This window comes from Myzus persicae, unplaced genomic scaffold, assembly GCF_001856785.1.
Source record: "Myzus persicae strain clone G006 unplaced genomic scaffold, MPER_G0061.0, whole genome shotgun sequence".
Taxonomy (NCBI): Eukaryota; Metazoa; Arthropoda; class Insecta; order Hemiptera; family Aphididae; genus Myzus; species Myzus persicae.
In genome coordinates, this window is record NW_019103878.1 from 280382 (window position 1) to 295888 (window position 15507).

Below are 15507 nucleotides of genomic sequence, written 5' to 3' on the forward strand. Positions count from 1 at the left end.
AAGTTTTTATAATCCTATTATAAAAACTATGTTGACAACATTGTGTTCAAATTTAATTCGAAACTAAGATACCTGAATACTTGATATTACATATTTTTAGTGGTCGGAAGTACCTAGTGCGCTCATTGTGGCGACGCTATACAGTACGCATCTAGGGATAGGCATTAGGCTGAAATCCGAATATCCGGATATCCAAATCCAGATTTATTAAATTTTTTTTTTTTATTTGACCTACCGCAAGACAACACTAGACTAGTCATAAGTAGGAAATAAGATAAATTTTAAAAAATGAGTAGAAATTAAATATATTAGAAGAGAGGTTCCCAACCTGGGGGTAATTGGCATATCTTGAGGATTTCTTCGGAGAAATAAATACACTTAATCTCAGTTTGCAAGGAAATATGACGAATATTTTAACTGCTCAAGATAAGGTTGCCAGTTTTCTTCGTAAATTGCAACTTTACCAACGAAGAATTGAAGTTGAGGATATTTCAATATTTCCAGAACTAACAATGGTGCTCGAGGAAAGAAATGAAAAATGTTCATTCACAGACCAAATAGCTCTTCACTGATTATCAGTAGTAGATTCAATCAGTAAATATTTTCCAGATTTAAAAAATCGTCAAGTAAATGATTAGGTGCTAAGACCCTTTTCAGTGGACGAAAATGTATTTCCAGATACTGAAATTGAAACCAAATCACAATTTTTAGGACTTCGTGAAGACAACACACAGAAAATATATTTTGAAAACACACAACTAGTAACATTTTGGCGAAAAATTGGTGGCGAGTATCCATTATTATCAGAAAAAGTCTTGAAACTACTGATCCCTTTTTCCACAACGTACAGGTGTGAAAGTAGATTTTCTACAATGGTAACAATGAAAACAAAATCAAGAAACCGATTAAACTTGGAACACGACCTAAGATGTGCAATTGGCCGAAACTGAACCAAACATTAAACAAATTGTTAGAAAAAAGTAATATCAACCGTCTCATTAATGTTCATTACCGTTATTCACTAGTTGTAATAAAAACTCTTGTTTTCTTTGTTTGAAAAATTAAAATAAATTATAATTATAATCATAATATATATTTTGTTTTTTTTTTTTACTCAACTTTTTTTTGGGTGGGAGGGGTATTTGTTAATATCTAATCTGACTTATGGGTAATAGTCTCAAAAAGGTTGGGAACCACTGTATTAGAATATAAAAATGGGTCATTGAAAGGCAAAATTGAGTCAGATAATCCATAAAATCCTAATTTTATAAATTCAGATAATTCGGATTTTTAAAATCCGAACATGCCTAACATGCTATCACTAACTTGTAGCAAGCTACTTTACCTGTCACACACCTAATGTAGCAAAATTCTAAAGCACGGTAGAAAATTACGGGTAGTGTGGCGAAAATAATTTTTTTTTTTGTAGTTACCTACAACCTATTTGAAGATAAATTAAAATAATATGATAATTGGAAATTAGGTATATGTTCATTTTTATAATAATATTGATAAATGTATGAGTGAATTGTTATGGTTGAATCCACGATCAACTCAAGTAGGTAGTCAAATCCGATACAGATACCAAATGTCAAATCAATACAAACTAAAATCTTTTAATTTTTAATAAGAAATTTTAGAAAAATGTATTGAAAAAGTAGCGTTAGAAGTAGAGCACTGGGTCGATCTGTAAAAGAAAGTAACGATAGCGATATCAAGATTCTTTTTTGGGCCTTTGGGATGAGTATAGCTGTATATCAGCCAGCTACAAAAAAACAGTATCGTCCCGACCATAGCAAATATTCTTATTTAACATTGAATATAATCATAAAATACAATTATTTTAGGTTTTACTATTTTAAGGACTCATAATATGTTATGGAAATTATATTTAAAATAATTATAAAATTATGATAAAAATAAAATTATACTAATACCAAATACAGCTATATGTATATTTATTTTCATACCAAGTATAATGTATTTTCATTATCTAGGTACTAATTATTTAGAAACGATACATTTGACATCCGAAATTGTATGATTTAGAATAGCTTGATAAAAAGTAATTATAAATTATAATGTAATATATTGTTAATGTAGAAATAGTTAAACCTCTTACAAATCAATTTTCTCATTTCTATAAGTTATAAGAAGACAAGACATTGAGAGTCCATATGCCTACTTTAAAAACTAATTAAAATACCAACCTTTTTCACCGGTTATTCCTTGATATCCGCGAGGTCCAATAGCTCCTGGTAATCCTGGAAGGCCTGGATTTCCCTGATAAATAGACACGAATTTATTGAACGTTATAATTTTAATATTATGTACTGAAATGCATTATATTCATTATTCTTATTTAGTATTATTTAGTTTTTTGCATATTGCCTATATCATGATGAAATTATTTATTTTTGAGAATGTTTTGTAATGTTATGATAAAATGATAAATTATTAAATTAGTTATTAAATATCTACAATAGAGTTAAATGTTGTAATTAGAAATGTATGAATTATTTTTATTTCTAATTTTCTTAGTAGGTATTTGTAAATATTTACAATGACTAAAATTTATATTTATTAAAGGACATAACAAACAGAGAATCAATAGTTTAATGTAGACAGCATGGAACCATGGAATAATTATTTGGTTGATTTTAATATTTTTGAAGTAAGAAAAATACATTATACATACATCTGTTCCATTACATCCGTCTAAACCAGGGATACCCGGTATTCCTTGTGGGCCCATTTGTCCTGGTACTCCACTAACACCTGAAAAACAAAACAAGATTTATTGATCAGACAAATAAAGGATAAGTATATTTTTTTGAAAACAATTTTCCTTAAATAATAAAAAGTAAATGAATACAATTTGTAATCATTATTTTGAGATATTATATCATACTTTTGATGTACGCTCTTATATTATGACTATTATTTATAATTACCTGGGAAACCTGGAATACCAGTTTTGCCCTAAAAACAAAATATACTTCATTAAAAAAAAGTAAATAATTAGTTAGGTAAAATTGAATATTGAACTATTACATAGTATTATTATCTTCAAACATAAGTGTAATTTGTGATCGTATGTCGTTTTTTTCAATACTTTAATTTATAATCTATTCATGAGTAAGTGTGTAAAATATTGCAATCACTCACTTCAAAATGTATACCCTCGTATTAAAAGAAAATGATTTACAAATACAGAAAATGTTCTCATCTTTAAACTTCAAAAACATCAATTTACTTTAAGGGATCAAAAGTAAAATAAGTGGATGTCGCTCTGCTGTACATTAGATTACAAGTAGGTCCCGGAGGGCCATGAGAACTAACAGGTCGGTCTCGGACGAAGCCCCCTTCCTTCTCTACAGCGTGCCACCAGTTGACATGGCCAGGATTAAGGGTAGGGTATCTGAGGACCCCTTACTGGGCGATCCTCCCCTCTCCAGATAGCAGGTCAAGAAGAAAAGAGAGAATATGTGCCATGAAGGCTTCTTGGACCAGTCGTCTCATTCCTAACATCATTAGATGGGAGAACAGGACGACCCCCAAGATTCCATGGACTTACCACATGACCCAGAAATTAACCAGCCACGATTAATTTCAGAAATACCTAAACTGCATGGACAGGGTCCGCAGTCCACGCTGCGTCCACAACCCCTGTGGTTCTGACACAGCGGAACACACCATCTTTAGCTGTCAGAATTATGACGGCTTACGATTAGAGCGGTCCTTTTTCGAAGACCTCTAAGTGGACCAGCAATAAAAGGCGTTCGCGCTCAGCGAGACAAAAGAGACGTTCAGCCTCTTCTACAAAATGATGGAGGAGATCCTGTCTCTCATAGAAGTCGAAAAGAGGTCGGTGGAGACCGTGTATGGATGAAACACTCTTACGAGATTTGAGACGGCTCGATAAATGGCACTGGAAAAGAGATGTCTAGGAAGCCGGTTTAGGCCGGTCGAAGAAAATTCCGAACACAGCAATACATAAATATAATAACGTATTATAAATGTGAGGGGATAGGCCGGGGCATATCCTGTCTTCCCCCATGAGGCCACGGCCATCTGTAAATTTATTGTAAAACGACATGGAGCATAGGGTATACAAATATACACCAGTTTGGCTAAGAAAGGTATACTACCCTGCCATGAATGTTCCATCAAAGTTGTATATATTTGTTTAAATAAACGACGCAGCATGGGGGCCATTTCAGGTGCTCAACGGTTCGGCTCTCATGCAGTGATTTATCAAAAAAAAAAAAAGGTTACAAGTGGGTCACTGTAATGAATGGTGTTAAATTTGAATTCAATTATATACATTTATTGTATGCAAAAAAAGATTCTGAGCCTAGATGGTTTATAATATTGTTTAGTAATTGAGGATATTTGATGCTATTATTGCGATTAAATTAATTTATTTTACTAGTAAACATTTAGTACTACGCAATAAATAGACTCAATTCATTTTTTCCAAAAAAAATACATTTGAAAAATCATAGTGTGTATTAAATCATCATCAATTACTAAGTAGGTACACATTATACAATATTCAGTTATACAATATACAATAATAGGTATTTTGATGAGGCTGTCCCAAAAGCAAGCTTGTGAAAGGAAATTAAAAATAATGTATAAAATATAGTAAAATACTCTAAAAGTTTCAAGTACATACCCTAATATTTCTAAATTATAACAAAATAACTGAAATCATTATTCTTGGTTAATTAATAAGTAATTTCGTCCACATTTGAACATAAAACAATTAAAAAAAATAAACTGTGCTTATATAATTTTTGGTTATAGAATAACCTACTTGCGTGGAACTTTGTTTTAAATTTTTCAATCCTTCACAAAAACATTAAAAATTTTAAAAATTTTAAATTATAAAGTTATTTATAAATTTTGAATAATATGAATTTTGACAACATTTGAACTTTAAATTCTTATAAAAAAAAAACGTCCATATGTATTTTTAATACTTTCCAACTCATATTGACACAGTATATCAAAGACTTTGTATTAAGTTTTCAAGCTTTTTGACCCAACAAATAAAATTTTTCTATTGACAGAATATAAGAATTTATGATATGTTCAATTTCGAATTCAAGACTTAATTGAATTTAAGTTACCTCATAAGTATTTCTTAGGTACCTACTGAAATTTAAAAAACTAAAAAAATGTTTAAGTACAAATTTGTTTTATAGACATTTGAAGTTAGGAAATTTGGACGAAGATTATTGATCTTACTTATTTTGTTATAATTCAAAAATATTATTCTTGCGAACTTGAAAATGTTATACACCGTTTATTTATAAGTTTTCATGATGAACTTTGTAATGTAACATGAACCATAACAATAATCCTGTCAACAAAGCATAAATTAAAACAATTTAATATGCCTCACAAACGAAAAGCTTTGATCGGTCAAAACACAGATAACACTGAATTAGCTTCTGAATCAAATGAGGAAAATAGCTAAACATTGGCTGCCGCTTGAGAACGCAGTGCACAAGCCCGTTTGCGTGAAACAGACGAGTTCCTTGAAGGTAGGCTGGTAAGTGGCAGCTATGCGAACACATGCTACTTAAGCCCGTATTACCAAAAGCGATGAACAGCGAAGTGCCAGACTAATGACCGACCAGAGAGGTATAAGAGAAACACACTTTGAGATTCAAGATCGAAATTGAATTTTTTTGTATTTAAATGGTTACCATTGGTTATAGATTATAACTATAAGTTCTAGTATAAGAAATTAGTATTTTTTTTAAATAACTTATATCTTACAACAATAAATATGAGACTATGACAGTTTAAAATGATTCTTCTTTATTATGTTTGTTGCCTATAGACTCAAAAACCAACCAACTATTATGGACGAAAATTTCAGAGATTGTTCTTAAAGTTATCAGGAATGCTTGGAGAGTAGCTTGAACCACATTGTAAAATATATTAAGAGCTATAAAATCTGAACTGAGGTATACCAAAACTGAGATGTACCAATACGATGCCATATTATGTATTAACCGATCATTTTTTTCCCGGTTGATACCGATAGTAAATAATATGTAGGTACTATTATAATAATTAAATATTAATAATAAAATAAATGCAATGTTTTCGGCAAAAATCAATTCAACCCACTGTATTACTATTATTAAAATGAATTAGATTGATAAATGGCAATAAAAATGTATGATACAATATAATATATAGGCTGACAGTCGATTAATCATTTCAGCCCAGAATCCTTTTTTGTTTGCGACTTATCATACAAATTTAAATTTAAGTAATTTAACACAAATCCATAACTGTGACTAACTCTGCAATGAAGACTGGTGAGGTACATTCGACACATATAGCAGAGTGGTTACATACTTACCCACTTTTTTAAATAATTAAATTTCCTCTTAAAAATGTATCAATAGACAATAAACTAAAATCTAAAATTCTACAAAACTTATACAAAATAATAAAGTAATGTCAAATATTGATTGTTTGTTAAATTATAATATTATAAAAACAATTTTATATAATTTTAATATTTTATACATAGATAGAAACAAATTTTAAAAAATGTTTTCATTATTTTTGATTTTAACGATACATGTATTCAGTGATGTAATGTATTAAGGTACTATTTTTGTGTATTGTATCTATAACTAGATACTTAAAAAAAAAATAAACCATATTTGTAGCTTAAGAGGACGCCAAACCCGTATGTGTTGTCTCCGCCTTACAAACGCGTAACATACCTAACCAGCAATTCACGTTTTATGCCTTTAACTTAAAAATTAGAGTGAATCGGCCTATTATGAAACTTTATGGCAAGAACTTATCAGTGTTTTGTTAGAAGTTTCTTTACTATAATTCAGTTTTTAAGTGAAGTATACGTGTATAATAAATGTAAATTAAAAATGCTCATAACCCACCTAAAAACTGAATTATTGTAAAAAAACTTCCAAAAAAACACAGATGATTCACTCTAATTTTTAAGTTAAAGGCATAAAACGGGAACTGCTGATTGTAAATTTGGTATGTTACGCGTTTGTGAGACGGAGACAATACACATGCAGGATTGGCGTCCTCTTAAATATAATATATTGTGTAGGTATCTCCATAAAAGTATCTAAGAGACTTTTAATAAAAACTTTTTACTTTTAAGATATAATTATTAGTTATTTCTATAGGAATGAGTTTAACAAAAATATACTGAGTATACCTATATGAATTTCTCAGGGACACCCTATATGCATATAAATATGATTATATTACTTGTTTTTCCTAAATTTAGTGTCTGCATTTAGAATAAACAAAATATTTATGGAACAAATAACTAGTTTGTTTTGTTAAAAGTATCTTAAGATAGTTATATCTATGCCTATTGCCTATCTACACACTTGTGAAAGAGTCTTAATGCATCACTGCATATATTAATATATTACTATGAAACTAATAAAATAAAACAAGTTTATTACCCTGTCTCCTTTTGGTCCTCGTACCCCTATTGGACCGGTATCTCCTTTATCACCCACTGGACCTGGTCATAAAAATGTGATAATTAATCAATAAACAATCGTCATAACTTATAATAGGTATTTGTATTAGCATTCTATTATGTTAAATAAGTAATAAGTATATAATAATTAACTGTTATAAAGTAAGATATGTGCCTATACAAAGTGGAATATAAATGTATAAAATATATACAAAAATATTAAAAATAAAGATACTCTTGTTTGGAGTTTATTAAAATGCATATAAGTTCCTTTAATTATATTGATAATAGCTAAGGCAATTTCACTATTGTTAATGATATTTTTACATGCATTAATTGATATGAAAACTGTGAAACCAGTGTGTATATATTTTGCAGTGTTTTCTGTTAATACATTTCACTCCGGCTACCAATCAAACTTATTTCAGTTTCACTTTTAAATTAAATTAAATATACAATTTATTAAGTTCATTGTTTACTAAAAACGAATATATACGCTATATATATATGCTGAGTTGCATAAAAAACCATTAAATGTTTATTAATAAATAGTGAGCTAAAAGTACTTAATAATCTTAATTTATGGCCAATAAATATTTACCAATTAAACTGTATTGAACCATTAATAAATTAATTATTGTTTTATGTGACCCAGCAATACAATTTTAAAATTTTGTATTACAAAGTTATAAATACAGTTTCATACAATGAAAGTAATATAAACGTAGTGAACTGTACTGCACCGGGATATAGGAAAATGTGAAAAAGTGATGGAAACCTCTTTTTTTTAAGTAATCAGAATCCCTCAACTTTTATTTTTCAATCGTTTTATTTTATTTATAATATAATATTTATTATATATATAAACTTTTAAGCTATATTAATATAATATTGATTATTTTATATACCTAGTATGCTTAATTTAAAATAAGTTATTAGTTACCTGGAAGACCTTCAAGTCCTTGATATCCTTGTATTCCTTGAGGACCTGGAGAACCAGTTGAACCCGGTGGTCCCTTAGTTTAGGGTTAATAATAAAAAATTATTTTAATTTTTATGCCATGTATAATCAGAATTATATTATTAAATGTACTCATGGTTTAATTAAATATATATACACGATTATTAAAAAATTATTTTAACTTACTCGGCTTCCTTTTTCAGCAAAACATTTTGGTGTGCAATTTGTTGAGTTGCCTCTCTGGTTTGAAATGGCATATCTATTGTCACCTGTATATCGTCTAACTTCTTGATCTCCAGAATAGGGATCATTTAAATTTGTTTGATTTGAATCCTTCCAAGTTGGATTCCATTGCTAGAAAAAAATAAACATGTATTACCTATTTATCATCAGTAAAAACTAAAAATGTTTCTTTAATGGGAAGGAATATGAAAATTTTTACGAAAGTGACTTATTTTTATTTTTTAATTAACTACAGAGTATAGGGTATAGGCTTTTATTCTCGAGGGTATCAGAGCTGATGCGTTTTTAGGCCTGGCATATTTAGAAACTTTTCAGGGGGGTGGAGGGGAGTTAAATAAATAATAATACACAGGCCCGTGGGCCTGACAAATAATAGCTCCGAACAATTAAATAACATACAAGCAATAAATATATATATATTTTATTTTTTAAACACCCCAAACTTATTATCTTGTATTCTTGTTAAATGTTGAGGTTTGTGTAGAACAGATAATGAACATTGGATAAAGCACTACATGGGTTATTGTGGCGATGCATAATAAGCAACTCACACCTTTGGTTGTTACTTGTTCACCTCAACTGATAAAGACGTAACGAAGACGACTATACCACAAACTGATGGCCGACGTCTACCCTGTCAGGGTCACTATAGGGATGCACAAGGTATATCGATAATTCATGTCCGATACATCGAAAATATTTCAAAGATATTTTATTCAGCTATTTAACGACCTATTTTCATTTTTACTCATTCATTGAACATTTATATAGTCGTATTTTGTATAATATTATTTTTTCGTCGACAAATTAACAAAATAATTATTAGAAAATTCAATACATTTTGAAGTAGGTATGGTAGTTTATTAATTATTGTCTTTAATAACAGTATACCACTATACCAGACACATATATATAACTATATAAGCTATATCCGCTTTATTTATGGCCTGCAATAGACAGGAATGCACAAAAATGACATATTTGGTTATATCATTATTTTATTCAAAATAATTTTCATTTTTGTAAATTTTAAGAGGTAGTACCAAATTATCATTGATTATACATTTTATAGATAGCTCACTGCTACAAATTTTGGTTCGGTAAGTCAATTCCGACACGGTTAAACGATATATAAAATTCTGCCTATAAGTTAACAATAAAATATAAATTTTAATCAAGCCTTTCCCAAACATGATATACCAATAACAAATTTTCTAAGAATAAATCTAAGGGTTTACTCTTCATGTATATTTTTTTACCGGCTGCTTATCTGGTTTATTATTAGGTATTCCAGCATGAAAAATAATTCGAAGAAGAATACAAAATACAAGTACCTATATGCGTGCCTATATATTAGGTGCTTGTAGTCGAATAATCACCGATTTCGGCCTACTTTCTAACGATACGATTACAACGATTTATTACAAAAAATCAACAAATTAACTTATTTAATATCTCTCTTAAAACGATTTAAAATGATAATACACCACTAGGTTTTAGTACAAAAATGAAAAGAACTTGAAATTTTTTTTTTTGGTTTTATTTATTTAGTATTTGTTATATTAGAATAGTGACCTCCAGAATTGTGTATAGAGATATATTATTCAATGTTTTTACTTGCAGTGAAAAAATTATCAATTTATTTGTATGCTCTGAAAGGTGAAGACATTAATCAGTTCAAAAATAAATAAATAATACTCTAGAAATTATAATGAACATTTGTTACAAATATTTGAGTATTAAAAATAAAGGAAAAATATTTTAAGTGTTTTGTCTTAAGAAGACACAACATGTCTACACATTTCTCAAATTACTTGTAGAATCCGATAATATTGCGAAAATTAGTCACTCAACCTACAGTCATAGTTGAGAAATAAAATGTATAAACAATACAGAAGTTAGGAAATAATACATTTTGACATGTCACAGAATTATTGTTCAAAATATATAGATTTTAATTCTTCAAAATAAAGTTTAAAAAAAATTTTCTTAAAATGTCATTGAAGTTGCCTATAACAAACCCCTTAAAAAATTAAAATTATGATGTAACTTTAAAAAAATGTATGTACTGATTTTTAAATATTTTCAAAATGTATTACACATGTTCACCCATGTTTACGATGATATGAATTTGTAAGACAACAATAACAAGTAAGTACCTAGCAACAGATGCAACGTACTCGTATAGCTTACATCAAAATTAATTCAAGATAAAAAACCGGAAACTATATGCGAGAAATAATCACGTTAAATATTATAATGGTATTATGCATTGTAAATTAGGTAGGTACATTCATAAATGTTTTTTTATTGTATATTCTTAATGTTTATTGGAAATAAAAAATATTTTCTATTCAAATTATTATCCTTGCATTTTTAAAAATATTAAGAAACTTTTTATTAAATTTGACAAACGATTGTGAGTCACATCATCATTACATTATTGTACAACTAAAATAATCCTTCACTCGTTATCTTAAAGATTCCCATGTAATAAGAGTTAGATATTTACGTTTACATAATTACATAGGTAGAGGTGACAATAATATTATGAAAACATTTCATTTGTACCGTCAATAGTTTAACGAATCCAAACTTTGTAGAATCTTTCCATAGGTCATACTGGTAATAGGTATATTATAATATATATCAATATATCTATATATTTATTTATTTATTTAATACTTTTACGATAGATATCTGAAATTAATCAGTTTTCTAGGGTCATTAAAGGTTTGAATCGATAAGAATTAAATAGAAAAACGTTTTGCACCCGTATAATGTCAAATAATAAAACATAACAGATAATTAAGCAATTTTAAATGCACGTATGTTGCATATACCTACCTACATTAATTATTACTTTAAAAAAATTATTATTATCGCAATAGTGTTTTTAAAAATGTCCATTATAGTTTGCAATCTAAATTAAAAATTAAATATTTCTTATCTATTTACCTACTTTTGTACTGTATTTAAAATGTTTTCCATTAAAATAATATGGTATTACTGTCTATAATAATTGATCATTTTGAAACGACCTTAATCGTAAACAAAAAACGTTGACTCTTAAGCTAAAAGTAAATCCCAACGCTTACAACAATTCAGTCCTTTTCTCAATTATACTTGAAACATTATAATAATAATGTATTGTAACAATTTTTTTTATGAAATTTGTGAAAAAATAATTTGTATAAATCATAAGATATTTGCACAATAATATGATGATATATAATTAGAGATTTTTGATAATGTACATAAACACATAAACTTATTTTTAAAATATATAATTGTATTGAATTATAAATTAAAACTAAAAAAATGAACCTCTGTAAACAATTATTTTTTTATGTATGAGTTTTTTTTTTAATAAGCATATTTTATTCGATTTTTGTCAGTGTGATGAAAATTGTATTGTTTAATTTTATACTAGGTAACATCGGTGTTACTAAAAACTGTAATTTACATTCGTTTTTTATTATCGTTTGCTATCATTCTGCAACCTACAATGAAACTTCCAAGATGAGGGTAAAATAAATACATAATATAATAATAATTATAATAAAGTTTCTCGACGGAATAATATCATAATATTATTCTATTATATACAATACTATTCAATTATTTATAGTTACCATTCGACAATGGTCAATTAGGTATTACAATTTAATGGTGTTACGCGCGTGTTCATTCATAAGGTTCGTCAAGTTTATCACACAACGATACACCGTTGTCCCCCTTTGCCCATACAGAGCTTATAATAGACGTCCGTCTTAGGTCATTCTAGGAAAAGCGCTGGAATCGCGAGTGCACTTTACACCGACTTGAGAAGTACATCGCTGTACACGAGATAAGAACAGACAAAAAAGATTGGGATCGGTTGCACGGGCTGTACCGCGCTGGGCGTAATATTATAAGAAATAATAATTATTATAATATCACAATATCGAAATCGAATAATATGTAAAAATATTAATTCTGATAAATTAATGTTTAAATTCTGTGTATTGTGGGCATTATGTCACAATATTATTTGAATATAACATATTATTATTATACCTACCTAATACGCGCAAGCATATATTATATTGTAATATAAAGGTAGGTTCAACTAATGTATAATATTATAATTTATTGCTATCGAAATAAAGCGAGTAAAATGTGCAGGTACTTACCGTCGATACTGTCGTAAACAAGTAGGCGAATAATGCGAATTGCCTGCAAAATAAAAACAAACATTTTTTTTTTAAAGAAAAAACAGATGAATTTTTTTAAGTCGCAAAATTTTAGTCAGGTCATTTAAATATTTTTTTTTTTTTGACGATCCCTCTCGGCAATAAAAGAAAACTTGAAAAAAAATTCAACGAATTAATATAAGAGGTAAGTGTTGAAAAAAAAATTAAGCTTTTCACGCGAGCTGAAAATATTATAACTTTTTTTCCACGGAAACAATTTGAGTAATAATTATACGATTCGGACGAGACTAAGGCACGTAATAATATCATTGGCGACGGGTATAAAACAATAATATAATATTATAATAACAGCGACATTAATAATAATCATTCGTGTTTTTGGCCTCGGTAGGTACTTACCGCCAACGGAGCAGACTGAGCCGCGGCATGGCAGCCACGGTGTGCAGAGATAGGTATACCCGCTCGGCACTATTTCGACACGAGATTCGTGCGGCGCACCGACATAGTACTCTCTACGGGCCGCGCGGTAGACGCCGTTTTCGTGGTGCTTCTGGCTGTCTGAAATGGGTACACGGGTCCGGCGGCGGCGTGTGTCGGCGTTCGCTATCAGCGGTCGGAGCACCGACAACTCGTCGGAAGGCCTCCCAGGCCCGGCGCGCGCCGATCTCGCCACCTCGCGGCTGTTTCCTGAACTTCGCGGCTGAATCCTTTTTGCTAGCCGCGATGACTGTCGGATGCCGATTTAAAGCGCTTAGAAAATATGAAGGAAAAAAATAGAATAATGTCTCGTAGAGGTTTGACTCGATCGTGGGATACGATTTTCAAGTGCGATCACCGTTAAACTTAAAACGTGGATTATTACCTACGGCCCAGTCGATGCTGATCGTAATATTCACGATCAAGACGTAATTGTTGCAAAATAATGCATGTGGGCACTGAAAAATACTCAGGGCCCTCCTCACGATTTGCGAGGTTCGGGGCAAAGTAAAGTCCATCTGTGAACATTTTTAAAATGTATAACTACAAAATAATTTGGAAATTTTGAATTCAACTTTAATGCTTATAAAAACAAATCGTACCTATGTATTTTTAATGTTTATCAACTTCTATATTGTAAGAATAAATCAGAAGTCTGGACTTTTGTGTTAAATTTTCAAGATTTTTGATCCAAGTAACAAAATTGTATTGACATTTATAGAAAAAAAACTAAAATAATAGAAAATTAAAAATGTTTATAAACAGCTCAAAACAAGTCAAAATTTTAAAAAAAAATTATCAAATATAGGAAATTATAAAACAGACATTTTGTGTAAATTTCAAATACATATTATATGTTTATTTGTTTTTTAATTACAACAAAATAAGATAATTATTCAATGAGAAATCGAGTGAATATCCAATGTTGTGAAAATTTGAATTTCAGCCGATCATAAAAATTGAATCCGACTTTTTGCTAAATTGTTGTTGAAATTTTGTTTTTGATAAAGGTAGATAAATATATAAGGAATCTTCTATTAAGTTTTCAAATCTTAGATTTAAAATAAATATTTGTATGAATTTATAACTCAAAATAATTTCCTAATTGTCGTGATTTGTACGAATTTGATCAAAATTCTAAATTCAAACGCTCATATAAAATTATTGAGGATTTAAGCTCAACTTTTTTTTTAATTTCCACTAACAACAGCTTACGAGGAACCTTGTGTTACATTTACAAGTTTTGGCTGAGCGAACATTTTTTTATCGGCATAAGAATGTTAACACAAACATTCAGTGAAAATTTCATGTATCTATGGTTACTTTTTTTAGAGTTACATAAAAACCAAAATTGATTTTTTCGAAAACTGATTTTGTGTAAAAATTCTCATTTTTTCTTAACTTTTTGTTTGTTTTTCTCTGCGCTTTTAAAAACTACTGGGAATTTCAAATTTCGACCTCACGAATGCACCAACTAGTTTCATTTCCTTACAAGAAAATTTGCTGTTGAAGAAAATCGAAGCACTTTTAGTGCCTCAAACCGTGAAGACAGACACAAAAATAAAAAATATGAAAACTAATAAAAAACACACATCATTGTAAAATCAATACATTCATCGCTCCTTTCAGAATCTAAAATTGAATTTTAATAATTTGAAAATTATATTTTAAATTTAGTTGCTACCTTAATTATAATTATCCACTAATCTACTGTCCGATACCTATTTAAGGGAGGTCATTTACCAAGGTTGTACTAATTAGTACGAATTTATGCATACAAATTAGATTTCTATCTTATATATATAAAAAGAAGCATTTGCTTTAAAATCCGAGCCCTAGTGATTAGATATGAGAACAAACATTAATAGTTTTTAATAATTTTCGTTCTCTTAAGCTGTTCTTTAAATCACCATCAACACTATCTTTCACCATATGAAGTCGTCTTCTGATCTATTTTCATAACTTATTTCTTTCTACAAATTATATTTGTGACAAGTTCGGAATTACAATTATCAAATGTATTAAGTATTAATTTCCTAATAAATTGTAAAAAAATGCATACTAAAACCTTATAATATAATATGTCTTATAATAAAAATGTCTTATGTTGCATTACGTCATGTCTG

General features: G+C 29.0%; 1 protein-coding gene across 3 annotated transcripts in view; it reads right to left on the bottom strand.

The window, feature by feature from the left end:
• LOC111035781 (collagen alpha-2(IV) chain) overlaps positions 1-13496 on the bottom strand; it is a 54826-nt gene extending 41330 nt beyond the window's left edge. For all 3 annotated transcript variants that reach the window (XM_022317554.1, XM_022317555.1, XM_022317553.1), the window contains exons 1-8: positions 13304-13496; positions 12884-12926; positions 8652-8819; positions 8448-8520; positions 7485-7546; positions 2955-2982; positions 2699-2778; positions 2211-2283 (exon numbers count right to left, since the gene is read on the bottom strand). In XM_022317554.1, the coding sequence (XP_022173246.1) occupies positions 2211-2283; positions 2699-2778; positions 2955-2982; positions 7485-7546; positions 8448-8520; positions 8652-8819; positions 12884-12926; positions 13304-13332 (556 nt within the window). In that variant the 5' untranslated portion in view covers positions 13333-13496. The remainder of the gene's footprint in view (positions 1-2210; positions 2284-2698; positions 2779-2954; positions 2983-7484; positions 7547-8447; positions 8521-8651; positions 8820-12883; positions 12927-13303) is intronic.
• Positions 13497-15507: the final 2011 nt, after the last annotated feature.